Below are 14307 nucleotides of genomic sequence, written 5' to 3' on the forward strand. Positions count from 1 at the left end.
TGCGGGTACCAGTACGCGTGCCAGGGCAGACCCGGCGTGCGGAAAGGCACCCACGAGCAGACCTTTTAGTTTGCCGGTGCGGTAACAACGGTACCAGCAAGCTTACCAGTACCATTGTTACCGGACCGGCAAGCTTATAATGAGGCCACGTCTCTTTAGAAGGAATTGAAAGATGATAATAGGTAATGACACCAGTGAGGAATTAGCAATTGCTCAGATAGTTTGATACATTTAAATATTTTTAGAAAAATAGGATTATTTTAGCGCATGAAAAGGAAACAAATTAAATAAAAAAACTTCTTACACGCAGGAGTCACCAGTGCTTCAGCCAATCCAAGCAAAATGTACTGAGGAGCCAGTTGAAAGCAAGGCATGGAAGATACTAAAAGTACTTTGCCAGAAAGGGTCTGTTCCACTTGTGAGAATGTCTTCCTGTGGATTTCAAAGAACCCTGCCACCACCAATGAAAGGGCAGCACACAGATGACCGATAACTATAAATAAATAAAAAACGTGTTATTAAGTCAGATTTGAGCAAGATATAATTTGGAATTATAGCACAAGTGTTCAAACAAATGAAAATAGTGCATGTAGCCACATAACACAATTCTATAATACCTTCCTAGCTAATTTTGTATCTATTAAATGCTATTAAGCCTGAATATACAAATCTAAACATTGTCTATGCACATTATAGTAACTGTTGTTTGTCTTTCATCAGAAAGTTCTGTGAAGGAGAGCAATGTTGGAAATTACAATTCAGCTTTCAGAAATATCCATAATTAAACAGAAAATGTTACCTATTCAAAAGTGGTGTCAGTGTAGTCCCAGTCACTGATAATTGATAATAGGTGATCAATAACACAATGAATTGAGTAACACCAAGTGCAAGAGAAATCCCAGCTTTAATCAAATGTAAACGGCCAGGAGTGCATGCAACACAGCCCTCTCTAAACAATGTAATGCAGAACACAAGCTTTTAAATCGAATACACGTCACAAATGACAACATGGTTAGTAAAAAGAAAACACTTGTATTAACTTATCCTATTGGTTGATAAGATATAACAGCTATACATTCTATATGTGAGGGCTACTACTATTGGGTATTCTATAACTGATGACTCCTCCTAGGTTTGCCCTACTAAAACGTTGCACTTCATTCTAACATATCATAGGTTAGCACTATACTACATTAGCCATCATAGAGAACAGAACCCTAATTGGTTAATAATTAGCTAATCTGAACTTGTGCACTTTAATGTGATGCCAGGGTGCGTGGTGAGGAAGGGGAGATGAACGGACCACTATGATTCAGTTTGAAGAAGTTAGTGCCTTCTCATTCTCAGCCCTGAGGATGTATCTGGCTATGTGCTAAATGAGCAGCAGGTGCACTATCTAGTTTTGATGTCAGGATTCAATATTTAAGATTCAATAAGGTACTCTAGTTCTTTCTCTGCACGTTAATGTTCTTTGTGTCTCATACACTGCATGCCACCATACATTATTCCCTGCCATGTATTCTGCAACCTATCCCTACTTATGCCCATCTCTATGCTACTTGTGCAACCCTATCTGTGTATTCTTTAACCTCTCCCTAAACTTGTGAGTTATATGATATGATATGGCATTTATAACGCGCCTATACACAAGTGTTTCAAGGCGCGAAGCAGAAAGGGGGGGGGCAAGAGAGGGAAGACAGAGACAGCGATCCTGCTAGGCCAAGTGTCATTCAGATCGTGCAAATGCAGGGGAAGTGCACTCTACTTCTCACCCTACTTGTGTAGCACAATCTATTCTATTCTTTATGGTGGTTGCATTACTTTTAATGTTTAAATTGGTTGTTTTCAGATCACTTCTCAGCTTGTACCTTCTTTTGCCTCTAGGAACAGGTGGGGTCGGTGCCAGACTTTTTGCTCATCTTTTGTACATCATCTCACTCCCCCTCTGGTCAATTTGTCAACCAAATACCTATTGTTCTTCATCACCTCCTATCTACCTTTAGGGATCCACACCTTAAAGACCCACCTCAGGTTACCTCCCTGTTCCACATATTCTTCTGGACCACATGTCATGAAACAGCAGTCCCCATCTCCGTCACAGTCCACCCAATGCTGGGCAGAATTTTCAGGATTCAACAGGAGGTCATATTTAGCACCAGGGGGACCAATTGGTCTTTCTATGACATGCATGCAGTGTGGTTCACCTGCTTCAGTGTGGACATGTGCCATGTTATTTTTAACCTAATACTATCGTCACCATGTGTTTCTTTAATATTGTCTTCCCCCGCTCTTTTACATTGTCTCAGGATAATTTGAAGGACACATATGCAAGTTAGTAGTAGTACAAGTAATGCTTTTAGTATTTTAAAGGCATCTCCTAACCAGGTAGGCACCCATGAGAAAAGAGAATCAAACCAGTCCCCATCGTCTGGTTTCTCTGTCTCCTACACCATTTGTGTATCTAATTCCTGTAGGGACCGTTATAGCTTCTGTCAAGCTCCCATTCCGCTCATCGTGTGCTGGTGTAAACATACAGCTACTTGATCCTATCTTTGTGCACATGCCCCCCTTGATGGCAGAGAGGAGGTCAAGGACATACCTATTTTTAAGAGTAATCAATCTGACAGCTCTTAGTTCCTCCCTAATAGCATTAAATCCCTTTGAAGTCGCATTCATCGTTTGCAGTAACTCCCATCTGGTTATTTACAACCACTTAGCATTGGCAGCTGTTTGCAATCCAGGGACAAGGAGGGATGTAAAGAACGGCAATGCTTTGCTGAACAGCCTGTTTTCAGGTGGTTTCTCATCCACTTTATTTAATTATTTTATTTTATTTATTAAAACACAGAACTAGCTCGAGAGCAGCAGAGCGTTGTACAGATTGTGGGTAGCCGGCATTTGGGCTGGCATCTTTTAACAGTAGCACAGTACTGTGTGGTCTGTGCATTGGTATGTCTGACCATTTAAATTAGTCTTTGGTCAGGTGTTGTTGAAAGAGCCATGTTTTGAGAGATTTGCGAAATTGGAGAATAGGGTGGTGGGTGCATGACAAGAGAAGGATTTCTCTTTGCGGATGAGTTGTGATTCAAGCCGGTTGGTCGATTTGCTGTGCAAAGAGCATGTGCCACTAGATATGTGGCTTGGCCACTAGGCACGCTGGTCTGCTACTCATGAATGCTTTGTAGATGAAACATGCAGTCTTGAACAGTATCCTGGCTTGTAGTGGAAGCCAATGTCGTTCATGTAGGATGGGGGTAATTTGGTCAAATTTCCATGCTCAACAAGGGCCTGCACTATGTTCTGGAAGTCCTGCAGCGGGACGAAGGGTTTGATTTTTCAAAGGGTAGAGATTCTGAGCCAGTCTACTTAGGCCTTTTTGGTTATGTGTTTTGGGAAGGACAGATTGCTGTCAATGGTTAAACCTAAGGATTGTGCTGAGTCTGAGAGTTGTGGATGAAATCCTTCTATCCCCATATCATTAAGCCATTGTTGGAAAAGTTGTTTTTTTTGCAGATGGACCAATGAGGACAAATTCAGACTTGAATGAGTTTAGTTTGAGGTAGGCCATCGACATCCAGGACTGGATGATGGCTAGGTAATCGTGGAGATGAATGATGTCCTGCATGCTATTTACTCTCATGTCCAACTGCGTATCGTCTGTGTATTGGTGGATGGCTATATTGGGATCTTTGAGGAGTGTGCTCAGAGGCTCCATGTAATGGTAAACAAGTTATAAGTGAGAGGATGGAGCCTTGGGGCACTCCGCAGGAGACCTGGAGTCAGTTAGAACACAACAAGTTAATCTGGACATCCTGGTGTCTGCCTGAGAGGTAAACCAATTCTGGAGTGTCAGAGAATCCCATCCTGCCAGCAAGGAGGGAGAGAAGGACGCAGTGGTCGATGGTGTCAACTGCAGCTGAGAGATCATGGAGGACGAGGAGGCATGAGTCACCTTGATCCATGATTTGGAGAGCCGTCATCCACCACCTGGATGCTGGCTGTCTCGATGCTACACTTTGGGCGGAACCCTGACTTTTAGTCAATTAGGAGGTGGAGTTGTTCGATTCTGGCATGTAGTTGTGTAGCAATGTCTTTTTCCAAGAGTTTGCCAATAAACAGGAGGTTCGTAATGGGCCTGCAGTTGGCCAGGTCGTTGGATCTAGGGTTGTTTTTTTCAAAAGAGGTCGTAGAGACCAGTCTTAAAGGTGTCCCAGAATGATGCTTCTGCGAGGGAGGCATTGATGATGCAGAGGAGCGCATTGAGGAGTGGGCACTTCAATTGTTTAATGATGGAGGCAGGAATTATGTCATCAGAGGAAGAAGTAGGTTTGAGGGAGGCAATCATCTTTAGGAGATCAGAGGGAAATAGAGGAGATAATTCGGTCAAGAAGGGCAGTGTGCGTGCTGGGTTGTAGGGGATTCTAATGATGTGAGAGGTTGATTTGATGGTCTCTTGGATTCTGTCTATTTTTTCAAAATAATTGTGTTCATTCTGTTTTTTTTTCTAGAGTTGCTGGTACCTCGGGGCTGGGGGAGGGTTTGGTACAATGCTTTACCACTTAAAAGAGGGCCTTGCTCTTGTAAGAGGCTGCCGCAATGGTGGTGGAGTAGTAAGCAGCTTTGGCCTCGGTAATCAGAATCCTATGGTTTGCACGCAGAGATCTGAGGTTGGTGAGGTCTCCTTAGTTATGGATTTTGCACCACCGTTTCTCTACGGCTCTCATTGAGCATTTGTTGGAGGCTAGCTCGAGGGTGTACCATGGGGCGGATGGTTTGGTCTTAGGCTGGCTGGATTTTAGGGGGGCATACGTGTGTGTTCACCAGTTTCATAGCAGAGTTACTGAATAATTCCAGGAGGCCAGAGGCATTCTCTGCTGTGGAGAAGTCTGCAAAGTTTGCTTCTAGCTCAATGACCAGGCAGGTTTTGAATGAACAGCATTGAGTGTGGGGTTGTATATCCCGGTCTTTGTTAGCTGTAGTCGAGTGGGTGACTGATAATGGGATGACGGCATGATCAGACCAGTGATTCTGTACTTATCTTTGAGATATAATTGCCTCTTTTTGTGCGCTGTAACATAAATGATCTTTTCTCCCTTTTTTTATTATCGGTCATGGGGTAATTTCCAGTTGGCACCATGTTACTTTTAGGCACTACCAGTGCCGGTGCATACAGCATGGCCATTCAGCATATACCAACCCAATTTGGTGCGAGCTGCATATAAGCCCTTGTACTGCAGGCCCAATAGTTGTTAATTAGTACAGCTGTGCCTATTTTCATACCCGCTAAATCAATTATGTGCCTGCATCCTTCATTCCTTTCTACTTTCACTGTGCCATTGAAGCACAGCAAAGCATTTACCATCCGTGTAATATGCATTGGTTCCTTTTCGTTCTTCCACCCAAGTCAACAAGTTGGCAGTACGTGTCCATTCCTCAAAACAAACTTTATTTGCATTTTCCAAAATTCCCCTCCATACTCCTGTTAGAGCTTCGACTCTTCATCCCATTATCCCGTCCACCCATCCTTCAGAGGTGTACACATCCCCCACTACATGCAACTGTGGCTTAACCCAACAGAAGGGTATTTCTTTCCAGTGAATCTGTGCACTTCAACAATCAAGGTTTTATCATTGCCACATCACCTATCCATCACCTATGCCCCTGACAATGTATACTTCAAAACCATTATTTTGTCTCTTTCACTTTCATTTGCTTGATAACATTATCCTCATAAGGGCACTCTTCTTGTGCAACCCATTTATATAAGCCCACCTCCCCTGAAATTGACCTATTGTTTTGCACAATGCAAGATAAGTTAGGCAATCTGCTGTGTGTACTTGGCCACAAACACCTTGGAGGTGCTCAACGCATAAGGAATGAGAGAGCAGACAAAGTAGTTCTTATCCGATTTCTCCCTCACCACCTTGGTCATATCTCTCTGTATCTCAGATTATTAATTCTTTGGCTATAACCTTCAAAATATCTTCTCAGAAAATGTTCATCATCAGTCAGATCTCTCTTAATTCTGGTCACGCTTTCGCTTACGTTGGCAGTTATATTAATGCTAGCATCACTGAACAATCTTACTGCCAAAGTATAGCAAACCAAAAAAAATAAAAATACAGAAGATAAAGGCCACAATCATTATAACTATAGAGTCCATTTTCTCTAACAGTGTCTTTTATGCAGTAACACAAAGTGTCCTTTGCTACTTCAAAGTACATCCTTTTGGTGGTGTGACATCACATGTCGTGTTGCTGGTAAGTTCTCACTTTCTCCCTTGGCTGGGGTCTGGTCACCATTCCTTCTTGTTCTGGCCTCTCTTTTTCAACAGGGGGGCCGTGCCTCTAAATATTTTCACATCATCTATACAGAGTATAAGCCAACAAATAATGCTGTATGCCACTTGAGGACACAATTCTGCATGTACACTAAATCCCCAGGCAATAGTTGCAGGGGTGGTACTGCAGCATCTACATCTACAACTCCCTCTCTGCTGTTGTTCGTTGCTTCTTGCCCCCCTAATGCACCTGTATCTGTCGAGAAATGAACTTGAAACATTTAGTCATGGCCGTTAAATATTCATACATTTCATTTCCTAACACAGTCACTATCTGCGTCCAATTGATCATGAATGGGAGGAGCAATTGAGATGTGCATTCTTCTACCAGTCACTGTTTCGTGAGGTGTGAGGTAGTGGCCTGAGCCTGGCTGATTGCATAAGGCAAAGCGAGCCAGAGGAAGGCAGTGCAACCAATTATTAATTAAAATGTCTCACAATTTTGCAAAACGGAATTGAGATGTCCCACAAAGTCGTTGGCCTTAGGATGATAGGCAGAACAAAGCTTGTGTTCTGATCTAAGATCGATGACCCATAAACAAAGACCACCTCTCCCCCTCCAGTGCAATCTCCTTAATTTGGGGGATGTCATCATATATGCCAACGTATGTGGTACAATCATGGACCCAATGTCCATCCTCCACTGGTTCAGCAATAAATGTCGCAGGGTACACTGTGCAGCGCCTAACAATTTAATCAATGGGTTGGACAATATAACCTCATATCTAGTGTCCTCCGTGTGGCGAGTGTGGATTTTGGATTCTCAAGAATGTCAAAAAGGGCATATTTCACGTACATTCTGACAGAACAGCCCATTGTTATCATGCAGCATTTTTCTATTGCAAACGCTGCTGCAGCTTGCACTTGCACACATGAGTAATGGCCTCCCACCACCGGATCCAGAATTCCACTGTAATATGCTAGTGGTTTGTGTCCCAAAGAAAGTCTTTTGTGTGAGGATAGCCGTCATCAGATACCCATTTGAATTGGAGAACAAGTACAATTCTACTTTGTTATCTGGTATTCCCAAAAAGGGAGCTGCACTTATTGCTTTTCTTTGTTTGTCAAATGCATCTATCCTTTAACCTGTCCACAATATGGTGCTGTTATCTTTAGTTCTTACAGTAGGGATCAAATATATGTGCTAGAGTCAAAGACCCAGAAATGGCAGCAACTATATAGCACTAAATATACCTGCAATTGTTTCACTGTCTCTGGTCTAGGGGTATTACTTATTGCCTCTGCTCTTTCAGGTGTCACCTTCCCTCCCTCTTCTGATATTAAGTGACCCCAGTAAAGTACTTTTTCCTGACAATACTGCAATTTTTGCTATTACCATTATGAATCAATGTGCTGCTACATTCCTTATATTAGCCTAGTCTTGATAGAATGCTCTGCTACTTTTTAAAAATATATGAGTTTCTTTGAATCGATTTTAGGTGGTCAGCATCTTGATTTTATTAATTTTATTCATTTTGAATTGCTTGATTTAATGTTATAATATTTGATTTGTATTTCTCCCTCCAGTGTGTGTGAATCAGTTGTAGCACTACAGTTCCCATAAGCTTTCTAGTCCCCCCTCCCCTTTTTAGACATTGTCAGAAGGGTCAGCGCCGGTGGGTCTAAGCCGGTTTGTGCCAGTGATATATAAACAGAAGTTCCTGCATCAGGCAAGTTTAGAACTCTATTTATTGTCATTGTGTAGAAACTCTGTAGAAACTCTGCTTTTTGCTATGCACTCTCCTGCTATTGCCACTAAACATTAATTTGTTGCTACATTCCTGCTACATGTCTAGTCTTGATAGACTGCTCTGCTATTTTTAAAAATATACAAGTTTCTTAGAATCGATTTTAGGCAGTCAGCCTCTCAATTTTATTACTTTTATTAATTTTAAATCACTTGATTTAATTTTATAATATTTGATTTGTATTTGTCCCTCCATTGTGTGTGAATCAGTTGTTGCACTATATTTCCCATAAGCTTTGTAGTCACCCCCCCTTTTAGACGTCGTCTAAGATGGTTTGTGCTGGTTCGTGTGAGGTGCATGTGCAGTGCCGCAAGTAACATCGTTAGGACCGTCACATTCATACTCACTAGGTAAGTATAGGTAGCCTCTACTAATATTACGAGTTTAAGACATAGCATGTCTCGAAGCAATCTAATTATGAGAATCCAGCATAACCTTAAAGTCAGGCTGGATGCTCTAGAACGTGACAATGCATACGAGGCCCCAAATGTTAAACCATACTGGCATCTATCCCTCTCTGAATGATCAGATGATTTTAAGCAGCAAAAAAGTATCATTAAACTTAGAGGGATTGCCCAATATAGAGAACCTGCATGCTAGAGGCAGCACGTGTTTGGAGACTCTGAGTCAGGTCAACATTCACCTCCCTGCACCTGTACCTACGCTGAGCCTAGCGCATGCTGATACAAGCCAAGCCAACCCGAATAGCACAGAGAAGGCTCCCCATATTGCCTTCATAGAGAAAAACACTGCATTAAATCCAGCTGGTGACTCCTTGCTCCATTTCGCCTTTCTTAACACCCGTTCACTTAAGCAACATGGAGTGAGATCGAGGACCTTCTTATTAAACCCAATCACAATTTCTTGGCAGTCACTGAGTACTGGTTCAATGAGACCATCGCATCTGAAGCCACGTGATTCCTACTAATTAATGCATTTTTTGGGCCGACTACAAAGCTGGTTGCGGAGGCGGGGTAGCCTTAATGTAAAAAAAACAGATACACTGCCATTCTGTGTCGCATGAGGCACTGGATGACTGTGAGAGTCTAATAGTAAAACTTAAAACATTAGACAATGTGTCGATGCCCATAGTGTCAGGGCCTCAAGAGGACGTTGGTCTCTCTGGCGTCTTTGGCGCTGTGTTGCTGTGGTTACTGGGGCTTCTCCCAAGATGGAGGCATATTCTGCTACGAGTGTTGCTGTATTCTTGGTGCTCTCGACGATGGCCACTCCCCCCGGGAGTACGACGAAAGCATATCTGCAAGCTGCAGCTCGGCGACAGCGTGTTACTACTTCTCAGATACAACGCTTCCTAAGTTCAAAACTCGGGCTCTGAAACCTTGGTATCTTTGTTATTCGCGGTTGCTCACATTCCTTCTCTTTTCCAGCAATCTGAATCCAAATCTCCTCCCGGCATTTTAAAGCCTCGCTACAGTCACATCCTGGTCTGCTTCGAAAGCATGCCAATTGCTTAGCAACGGTACACTGTGCAGTTTCCCTTCGCTTCCATACCAATCCGTGGGGTTCTCGCTCTCTCAGCTTTCTAGTCATCTGTTACTTCAATCTTTCTGCAGATCTGACTGCGGCCTTGCTGAGTCACCTTCTCACCCAATCATCAGCTCATGAGGAGAGTTATTACAATCAATCAAATCCTTCAAGCACTTACGTTCCCTGTTCTTAGCCACACACCGGTAGGCGCTGCGAGTGTCTCCTCCTTGTCTCTTAATTTCACCCTTCCTTTGCTAAAGCTATTCCGCATCTTAATCATAGAGTCCTGTCTCCGGTTACATCTGGGGGTCATCCTTGCCATCTGGATTAGAGCCTTCCACACAAGTGTATCTCCCACTTTGCCTTTATAACGGGTAACTCTTCTCTGACTCTCATTACACAAATTCGCAAAGGGCAAATAGATACTCACACTTTCCTTTCTCGTCCTTTAAAGGCAAAGCTCCAAATTGCCAGAGCAGAAACTGAATCCAAGACTTCCTCAACCTCCAACCACGAACACAGCTACTGCCTGAAGAAGAGACAGTGATCCACGCATCTCCAGGATTTTCTTCCCTAGAGCGTTTACCTGAGGGCTCAGCTCCCACCTCGCTGTATATCAGAAGGATGGTACAGGATCTTTTGGGGATTTCCTTTCATGACACGAGGCGCTCATCTGGTCCAGGTTAGTGCATGAGCTTTCCAGATCAATGTATTAACCTTAGTGCTTGCTGAGGCTTTTACAGTTAGTGACGGCCAAACTATAAACAAAAAAATTATTCTCATGCCATCCATAGACCAGATGCAACAGCTTGTGTCGGCTGTTCAATTCCTAATACTTGAAGTCCAGGGATTAAAACAAGAGAATGCTGTTCTACTACAACAGATGTTACGAGCTCCCCGAAGCTCAGAATTACTGCCAGGTCCCCTACTTGGAGGTAAATTTGATGGAAACCCCCATAGGCTTAAATAATTCTTAGAATCCTCCACTGTGCAGTTCGCATTTAGGGCCTCTTTTTTCCCGACGGGTAGGGACCGAGTTGGCCATATTATTTCCCATTTTACGGGTTCTGCCTTAGCTTGGGCTACTCCATTAGTCAGGACTAATAATCCCATATTAGACTCCTATCCCGCCTTCACCAATAGCTTGAATGCCATGATTGGCAGACAGGAAATCAATGTGGCCTCGAAGGACCATTTGTTGGATTTCAAACAAGGTACTCAGGACCTCCTCACATACATAACCCGCCTTAAACAAATGGCAGCAGACACGGCTTGACCAGATGATGCATTAATAACTCTTTTCTGGAGAGGCCTCTCTGAATTTTTGAAGGACGAGGTCTCTCGCGTCCCCTGAGCAGTCAATTTGGCTGAGATGATAACTTTGATAATGACTACCATTTACAAGAGAGGCATAGTGAAAGGCGAAAGGGCATAGCTCACCGCCCTTGTAATGATTCCCCAACTGAAGTATCTAAAGCAATTCCTCCGGACGAACAAATGCAGCTGGGAGTGGCTCATGGGCCCCTCTCGTCAGAGGAAAGGAATCAGAGACGGACCTTAGGTCTGTGCATGTATTGCGGATCGAAGTATCAGCTGGTTTGGGAGTGCCCAATCGTGCCACCCCAGAAAGCGAGAAACGCAGGAAACCCGATCGTAGGCGGGCTGCGGTTCGGGTACAAGTTTCGGGTTCCCAGAAATCCCAGAGCCCTACACCAAAGGTGGAACTTCCAGATACTCCCATGGTAGTTCTCTTGGTGTCTTTTAAGTGTGGATCTATGGAGATAAGACAAATGCACGCTTTAGTAGACAGCTGGGCCGCCAGTCATTTTGGGGATGATCTCTGGGCCCAAAGTAAGGGTCTGCCTCGCCACACCAAGAAGGTCTACATACCAGTAGAGAGTCTAGATGGAAGCCCTCTTACTTCAGGACCCTTCAGAAAACAGGCGCACTTGATACAAATGCAGGTCAGGACACATACAGGGGAAATCACAGTCAATATCATACAGGCTGCTCATTACCCTGTAATCCTGGGTCTTCCCTGGTTCAGACTACATAACCCGTACATCAACTGGTCTGCCGAAACTTTCTTTCTGGGTTCAGAACATTGTTTCTCCCACTGTCTGTCTCAATGATCTATTGGTTTCTCCACTCATTTTTCTTGCACAAAAACACACAAACCCACCATGCTTAACCAGGTCCAGGGATTACCCGACCCCTTTCAGCAATATATGGAAGTGTTTGCTAAGGCCCATTACTCCGAGTTGACCCCTCACAGAATAGACAATTGCAGAATAAATCTAATGCCTGATCAGCCCTCTCCCTTCAGCCGAATTTATATTCTTTTGGCAAAAGAAAATGAGGTTTTGAAAGAATATCTGCAAACCAATTTACAACATGGTTTGATTATCGAATTCACCTCCCCTTCGGGGGCTTTGTTATTTTTTATCCCAAAGAAAAACACTTCTGAGCTCTGCCCTTGCATCAATTTCCATGGCCTCAATCGAATTACCAACCCGGCTAAATACCCAATGTCATTGATCTCCGATATTCTTGAAGCAGTGAAGGGGGCGTACCATCTCATCTGTATAAAAGCCGGGGATGAATGAAAAACCACCTTCCGTACACCCTTTGGGCATTTTGAATACTGCATGATGCCGTTTGGTCTGTCCAATGCCCGGCGGTGTTTCAACGATACATGGATCATGTATTCTTGGAAATACTTCTACATTACGTCATAGTGTATTTAGATGACATTCTAGTCTTCTCCTCTACTGAAGCTGATCACGTAAGGCATATGCAAGAAGTCCTGAGACGCTTAAAGCTAAACCATCTTGTGTGTAAACTGGAGAAGTGTGAATTTCACAAAGAAAGGATCACCTATTGGGATATGTGTTATCAGGGGCAGGTATCTCCATAGACCCAACAAAGATCTCGGCAGTAGTTGATTGATATCTCCCAAAGTCGATCAAAGACATCCAGCATTTTATCAAGCTTGCCAACTTCTATAGGAAGTTTATTCCGGCCTTTTCCTTGATCATCCGTCCTATCACTACCTTACTGAAGAAGGATACTCCCTTTGTTTGGTCGTCTGAGGCTCAAGCAGCAGTCAAGGCCGTCAAGACTCTGTTTGTCCAGGCCCTGATTCTAGTTACTCCCAATCAGAATAAGAGGTTTATAGTAGAGACTAACACCTCCGATCACGCTCTTGGTGACGTGCTATTACAGGTGACGAACTGGGGAGATGAATGCCCGGTGGCTTATCTCGCCAAAACACTTGCTCTCTCAGAACCCAATTATACTGTCCAGGGAAAGGAATTACTGGTGATAAAAAGGGCTTTCAAAGAGTGGAGGCATTTGTTACTAGGAGCTAGGTGTCTTGTAGAGGTTCACACAGACCCCCATTACCTCAATGCCCTCCAATATTCACAGATCCGGAATAGCCGTCAAGCACGGTGGGCTCATTTCTTTTCTCCCTTCGAACAATTTCTTCACTTTCATAGCAGGAAGAGGGAATCTCTGGGCGGACGCCTTGTCTCAGAAGGAGCATTTGAAGACAAAGCACTTCTGTACAGAACAACTGTTTCCAAAAGCCGTATTTGTCCAGGTGATTTCACATTTATTACATTGGGTCAGACACGACACGGAGCTTCATGAAACGGAATGCCAAAAATTGAGTTTACAGTATGGTATGCAAAAGGATGAAGGATGTTACTATTATGGTTCTTGTATATTCATGTGCACTGAAAGCCTTAGAAAGAAAGTCCTCATTATGGATCATGACTCGCAAGTAGCAGGTCACTGTGCGGTTAACAATACTTTAAATCTTTTGCAACACCATTTCTGGTGGCTTTTCCTACTCTCAGATGTCCAGGACTAAGGTTCCTCGCAGACGCCTTTTGGGGAGTCTGGTTAGAATGCAGATACCTGACCGTCCCTGGCAGATGATTTCCACTGATTTTATTGTGGACCTTACCCCATCAAACGGCTGCACTGCGATCATGGTTGTCATTGATTACTTTTCAAAGTTATCGCACTTCATCCCTCTCTCAAGTGCTCCCACTGCGCACAGATGGCTTATCTCTTTGTGGAACATGTGTTCTCTCGGCATGGTTTACTTGATTCTATAGTGTCGGACAGGAGATCCCAGTACACTTCCCGGTATTGGCGCCAAGTATGCTCAATCCTTAACATTGATAGGGCTCTGAGCTCGGGATTTCATCCCCAGACAGTCAGACAGAGCAACTTAATCAGACTCTGGAAGGGTATCTTTGTTGTTTCAGTTCCGCCACCCAGGATAATTGGGCAGACATCCTATGTCTAGCCGAATTTGCCTAGAACAATGTCACTCATTCCGCCCTGGAGATGAGTCAGTTCTTCTGTTCATATGGTTATCACCCTGTTTCCTTCCCAGTGCCTACGCCTACTGTAACTTGTTTCCCGGACGTCGACAATTTGGTTCATCAGATGCAGTCGGGGCACACGTCTGCTCATAAGGCTTTGCAAGAGACTCAGGATCGGATGAAACGCTTTGCAGACAAACATCGGACCCCATCCCCGAATTTGCTGGTAGGGGACAAGGTGTAGTTGGCCTCTCTATTTCTCCCGTGATGGTTGGTTCCTTCCAAGCTCTCCCCTCGCTATTATGGGCCCTTCACGATCCTGGAATCGAAGGGTCCTGCTGTAGTTAAGGTTCGGATGCCTCCTTCTTGGTCTCGTTTGCACCCAGTTTTC

At 43.8% G+C, this 14307-nt stretch overlaps 1 protein-coding gene across 1 annotated transcript in view; it reads right to left on the reverse strand.

Annotated features, from left to right (window-relative positions):
• The window catches only part of SLC15A5 (solute carrier family 15 member 5), a 435391-nt gene that overhangs the window by 63037 nt on the left and 358047 nt on the right, over window positions 1-14307 (reverse strand). Inside the window, exon 6 of the mRNA XM_069628381.1 lies at window positions 305-493. Within this exon, the coding sequence (XP_069484482.1) occupies window positions 305-493 (189 nt within the window). The remainder of the gene's footprint in view (window positions 1-304; window positions 494-14307) is intronic.

This window comes from Ambystoma mexicanum, chromosome 12 (assembly GCF_040938575.1).
Source record: "Ambystoma mexicanum isolate Mex_15411 chromosome 12, UKY_AmexF1_1, whole genome shotgun sequence".
NCBI classification, from domain to species: domain Eukaryota; kingdom Metazoa; phylum Chordata; class Amphibia; order Caudata; family Ambystomatidae; genus Ambystoma; species Ambystoma mexicanum.